Raw genomic sequence first — 6624 nt, 5'->3', positions numbered from 1 at the left:
ACATCTTTTTATCTTATTTGGTTATACGGTGTCGGGTGGGAAGAAATCAATTTTTTTACTATTATTCACAAAAACATCTCACGCTATTGTAGTGATGGGAAATAGGTCGGAAGAGTTGGAAATTGGTAGTGGGGTTGGTCGGTCCAAATTTAGCACGTAATGAAAAGTTTCCAATTCAATTAATAATAAAGCCCCCTAAACCCTCCTAAACAAAACAAATTCATAAAGCCCCACAATTTTGCCGAATTTTATAGCGAAGAAATACATATCAACGACATATATATCTCTACATACAACAATCCATATTAGATTTGGCCTGAGTGTTGTAATTAGCAAATATCAATGAGGACAAATTGAAAAGGAAAAAATCATTGTCATCGATATGGATTAATATATATATATATATATTTTTTAATACAATTAATGTTCAACATAATTTTATTTTATTTCTTTGCATATATAAAAAGTATTACTACATCTTACATATATAAATAATTCAAATTAAGCCTTTTTTCTTTTAAATTTTATTAAAAAAAGAAGATTAAAAATTAAGTCTTTTCTCCTTTTTAAATTTCATTAAAATAATAATAATAATAAAATGAGATAGGTAAAATGGAGGAGTTTATGCAAAATGTGGCAACCTAATAGATGTACACGTGTACTATTTTATTAGCCGTAATGTGTGTGTGTGTGTGTTTTTGTTTTTAAACTTTGGGCCCTTTGTACTAATTGCGCAACTGTGCAACTGAAAAGGGTTTTACAATGGGTAATTATGATAGTGAATTAGGATAGTTTGATAAAGACATAAAGCAATAGTCCACGGGGTGGGTATGAAAGTTGTGAGGTTCTGAGTCTGATTTTTTGGGCCCACCCAATAATAATGAATAACATATCGAATGACATATATGTCCCTGTTAAACATAACTACGTATTGTATTTTATCTGGTTGATGTTAAATCAGGAAAGTTTCAAAAATCCGATCTAATTGTCACTGTTACTCGAGGAGTATTTTATCTTGTTGATGTTAGTAGATAAGAGCCATGGAGACAAATCAGGAAAAATAAAAATCCAATCGACCCAATTGTCACTGTTACTCGAGGAGTTTTCTTTACAGAATATATATATATATATATATATATATATATATATATATATATAAAGTGAAGATAAAAATATTAGGAATGAATATAGCTATAAAGTATATAAAATAATTTCTTCTTCCATGTGTTTTTCCATGAAGATACCATGGCCGACCAGTTCGTCAATGAGATTATTGTAATATTGAGGCCTTTCGGATTAATGGCTCCTCTTCCATCTACATTAAAACAATGTGGCGGCATTTCAGGATAATAGAAAAATCACGATTGAGCATATGCACTACCATAACAATAGCAAGTTAATGAGGATTGCTAAAAGTTATTCTATAAAAACATGAATTTTAATTTTATTATGCTGGTTCCATATGTATAGCTTAAAATGTAAAAAATTAAATGCTCAGGCCTCAGGGTATATGGGTATATTAGCCATAGGTGGCACTAAGGCCTGCAACTCTTAAAATGGATTGGTCATTAACAGTTTTCGTAGCCAGGAAAGAATTATGTATTGTTGAGTAACAATATGAGTACTGATCATACATGGAAGCAGCCTTGACCATGAGATGGAGAATCTAGGCTTCAAGTCCTATATCACTCATGATGTTCACATCCTCCTACAAGTACCAACAGTAACTTATCAATTAAGCAAAAGAAATTAATGTATGACATATTCAGAATATAATACTGAATCAAAACTTGAAAACTGCTTCCATATCAGAATACAATATCAAACCATGGCGTATTAATATAGGCATAAATATTATATTGTGCTATAAATCAATTCCCAAGAACTAAGAAAATAGAGTTAGTTGAAAAGTGATGTGTTGGGTAAGCTCCAAAATTAGAGTTGATGTTGAGTTGGAAAATGATATATTTGATCAGTTGGGATTTAGTTATGAGTACTTACTAGGTAGCGAGTGTGTGTCACTCGTGTGTGACATATTTGCTTGGTGAAGCATTGAATTAATCGACGTCATTATTATTGAGAAGATTGCACAGAAGTCAATTAAGAAAGAAACGTACGACAAAACAGAAAAACGAAAAAATAAAATCAGAGCAAATTTTTCAAAGCATAAATATGACTAAGAAAGCAATTTGCAAGAATTTTCAAAATTACAAAAGTTTTTTTTTTTTTTTTTTATTTGTTGGGGAGGGGGAGGGGCTGGGCTTGTACTGTGGAAGTTGTTCCACGAAACTCAACACATGATTGCAAATTCAGTATTAAAATTTGCAACATGCGCATTAGGAGATTGTAATCTTACATAAATTTCTTTTACATAGTTAACATACTAGCGAGAGAGAACCACTACAGATAAAACTCTCATCGACGTGTAAAGAAATGACCTAAAAGGAGTTTAGAATGTATAACTGATCGGTACTTGTACTTAATCCTAGCTTTCTGTAATTCACAGCACCTTGTAGGGGACCACAAAATAAAAGTAAGTCCTTACCTTGTATTTGTGGTACCCGTCGCAAGCTATATCTGCGTTGCTCTTATCCGGCATATATCCTGACACATTCAAGACCATGAATCACATAAACAACATCAGCATCATCATTACTATTACATAAACATCATCGTATTAGTGGCATCAGTTTGTGTACATACCCTTATGAGTGTAAACATCCCATATACTAGGTGTCCTTCCATCTTCTGCTACAGCTCCTTCAATCTGCAAAAACATCCATTTCCATTATTTGTTAGAAAATTCATATATATTGATCTACTTCACGTCGTTCACGAAGTATATATACCAACCTGATAGGCCGAAGTGCCAGCACCAAATACAAAGTTGGATGGGAAGTCATCTCTGCTGAACTTGGGAGTGGTTTGGCCTATCCCAACTTCTGCTACCACTAGAGTTAAAAGAAGACGAAGGAAAAGAGAAGTGAAACTCATTGTTCCGGCCATATCAAAGTGCAATACTAGTATACTACTACTCCCAACTAACAGTGCAACATTCTTTATATATACAAAATTGAATTTTAGAGTTTTTACTGCTTATCAGTTAGTTTTAAGAGTAGTCTATTTTTTATATATAAATGAGAACATGAAGCCAAACAAATAAACAAAAGAAGGGCCGGAAAACAAAATTGTAGAGTTAAAAGATATTGATATGCGTGTTTGTATGTACGTCAGAAGACACAAAAAAACTAATTAACAAAAGCCTAGATGGAAAATTGGAACAGTCTAGTTAATGACTTAATGTAATGGTGACAGATGCTTCTACTGGACATCTACAAAAGCTGAGAAAAGTCTACTTTTTTTGTTTTTTATGGTTATGAGAAAAGTTTTCAAGCTGCCAAGCTGACTGTATGTTTTTGCATACTTGGACAGTGGATGTACTGAAAAAAAGCTACCTTGGAGCGACGTCGAGCGAGCATTTTAAATTAGTTCCAGTATCATGCACCAAACAAACTGAAGCCGGCCGGTACAAAAACATTAAAACCCTTATCTAGAACCAAAGTACAAATACTAGCTAGATTTTGAATCCCAGGCGGCACTCATGAAGAATTGCTTTTTGGACTAAATGAAAAACGAATCCTAATAGCTAAGATTCATTTAAATCGAGAAACAAATTTTTTATTCATTTTCTGTCTCATAAAGTGGATATGGCTAATCGCCTTCAGTGGTTCCTGTAAAGTCATTTTTCGTTATTATAGATTTATAGTTAGTTTTCGTTATTATACTGTGTGATAGAAATCTGGATTATTTGCTGTTTTAGAAAATATTTATCAAGAAATTGGTCCCAAAACCCAATTTTGATTTAAAACAACTCTAGATGACAGAGTTTTTTTATAATCACTCATAAAGACAAATTTCGAGTGAAAAAGTGAAAATAACTCTCAAAGACAAATAATCCGGATTTGAAATAAATATTTTCCTATTTTACTATTTCTGTCATTTTGTTATGAACAATATATGTTCATACTTTTATATCGACGTATGAACAAATGATTGTTCATACCCAAATAAACGAATGTGACTTAATATAATATATTGATGTATAAACAATTATTATTCATACTACGTATTGAGGATAAACAATAATTGTTAAATACTCTAATAGGTGTTCTTACTGATCATACATTATGTTAAAATATGAACATTGATTATTCATAACCCAAATATGTATCAACAGTAAGAACAATTATTGTTCGTATCCGAAATAGATATGAACATTGATTGTTCATATCCCAAATAAGTATGAACAATAATTATTCTTTATATATGAACAATTATTGTTCATACTCCAAAAAAATGTTTTTATTGATCATACATTATGTCGAGGTATGAACATTGATTGTTCATATTCCAAATATATATGAACATGTTCATACTCCAATAAATGTTCTTATTGATTATACATTATATATGTTGAGGTATTTAACATTGATTGTTCATACCCTGAAATATATACTGAACAATGATTGTTCATACCATCGTATAAACAATGATTGTTCAAACTCCAATAAATATTTTTACTGATCATACATTATGTTAAGGTATGAACAATCAACAATAATTGTTTATATGAACAATGATGTTAATATATGAAAAAAGTATGAACAATGATTGTTCATACTATATACACCGGGTCGTTTTGGTTGGTAGGGATATTTATTATTTCGTCAGACCGGTATACTTGACATTTCATCTACCCATGCGGTTTATAATTTCACGCCAAGAGTATACTTGATCTTTCATCTACCCGGTTCTTATGAGTGATTAAAAAAAAATATATATGTCCTCTAAAATTATTTTTTCCCCCAATTTGTCCTCTAGAGTTACTCTCTGAATGTTTATTTTGTCTATTTTATTTTTTATTTTTTATTTGAAGGTAATTACCTTGTACATAAAAATTTCATAATAAATGTTCAAATGAAAATAGACTCTACATTGCAAAGCAGAAACTGTAGAGTCGCCATAACATTACCGGATTGCAGGCTTGCAGGCTTGCAGCACCTGTTTTTATGGTTTCATAATAACAGTAAGTAAAACGTTTAGCAAGTAGTAACAAATATATGTTTCAGGGTGTTACAGAAATGATAAACATTGGTGAATATCTACCAGACCCAATGCCTTGTTTCAACCAAATTTCCAACTTGGAACTTCCCAGCAGTATACAAGTCCAATATTGACTTGTTATATGTCATAGTCTGAAAATTTTATCGACAACTAGGAGGATCTTCAGACCGAGTATGTATATTCGTTTTAGCTTCAATTACACCATCAGATTGGCTGATGTAACTGTGACAGATGTGTTGAGTAGAAGAATTTGCAAGTCTGCCCAAATGTAGTTCTCTACCGATGATTTGGTTTTTGCTAACTGTTCATTTGTAAGTTGGACCATATGTGTTTTCAGAAGATTGGGTATTGTCTACACAGACTCAATTTTTTAAGTTTAGAGGATATAGCAATTTTTTTTTTTTTTCCTCTATAAAAACTAAAATTTGACATCTGTCTCAAAATTTCAAACTCGATTTTTACGATTTTGACCTCTTTTATTACCAACTAAAAGAAGCCAACTACAAAACAAAAAAAAAAAAAACTATGAACTAAATCGATTCACCAAAGAGTAGTGGGTTAATCAAAAATAACTAAAATTCATCCGAAATCTACAAAATTCCAATTAAAAGTGAGATGAATTTATGAATAGACCAAAACAATGTGAAAAACATCAACTTCAAAAATGGAAATGTTGATTACAACTAATTTCAATACAACTTTAACAATTTAAAATGTATCTCTGATAATTTTGAATAGCATGTTTAAGCTTTGTTTGATGTAATTCAAATTTTGAAATTGTAAAAAGACAAATGGTTTTTTTTTATAAGACAATTGTATTATTTTATTGCAGTACATTTTGAAACAATACACACGCATTCTTGTTTGATGAGTGGCCTCGATTGACACACACCATACTGCTTGTAGACATTAGATTTTCATCATATTATTTATTTGTGGAAGAAATTGACATTTACAAATGAAAGGGTAAAAAAGATAAATAAAAAGTTTTAAAAACAGTTAATACATCAAAAAAGTGACGTGTTGTTAAAATTAGAGTAGAATCAAAAGATAATATTAATCTTTCTCTAGACAAAAAACACACTAAAAAAATGTTTAGAGCCCAATTTTTAGTATGTGCTTTGGTGGTGCCATGAACGGCATTGCAGTCCTCATTCCCTATTTTCCTCTAGGGCTTAACACGAAACACAGTTACTCTAGTCCTGTGGTAATCATGTTATCCCTAATGCACGTGTCGCTGCCTCATTCTCACCAGAGATCCGCTTTTAACCACACAATCTTGCCAAGCCAAAGTAGTACTGCGAGGATGGGAAACATCCTAGAAATTATTTTAAAAAAAATACTAGAGGTGCACTCTGACACATACGATCTTGTCTCTCAGGTCCCCCCCCCTACTGGTGTTCTACTTAGTAGAGTGGAGATTCATTTAAATTAAGAAACTAGTGGTTTTCTTAATAGAAATTAGTGTTTTATCAAAAAAAAAAAACAGGCTATATATGA

The 6624-nt window shown here is 31.4% G+C and overlaps 1 protein-coding gene across 1 annotated transcript; it reads right to left on the bottom strand.

Annotated features, from left to right (window-relative positions):
- Positions 1 to 1276: 1276 nt before the first annotated feature.
- Positions 1277 to 3125, bottom strand: LOC147498871 (cyanidin 3-O-glucoside 7-O-glucosyltransferase (acyl-glucose)-like). Its single transcript, XM_086560745.1, has 5 exons — positions 2854 to 3125; positions 2704 to 2767; positions 2546 to 2604; positions 1635 to 1708; positions 1277 to 1315 (listed from the first exon to the last, which is right to left on the bottom strand). The coding sequence occupies exons 1-4, from the start codon at positions 3004 to 3006 to the stop codon at positions 1667 to 1669; spliced, it is 318 nt and encodes a 105-aa protein (XP_086416871.1). The 5' UTR covers positions 3007 to 3125; the 3' UTR covers positions 1277 to 1315; positions 1635 to 1666.
- Positions 3126 to 6624: the final 3499 nt, after the last annotated feature.

The sequence above is a fragment of the Coptis chinensis genome, chromosome 5 (assembly GCF_015680905.1).
Source record: "Coptis chinensis isolate HL-2020 chromosome 5, ASM1568090v1, whole genome shotgun sequence".
In the NCBI taxonomy this organism is placed as follows: domain Eukaryota; kingdom Viridiplantae; phylum Streptophyta; class Magnoliopsida; order Ranunculales; family Ranunculaceae; genus Coptis; species Coptis chinensis.
The sequence above is the reverse complement of the archived record's forward strand: the minus strand, read 5'-3'. Positions and strand labels throughout refer to the sequence as shown.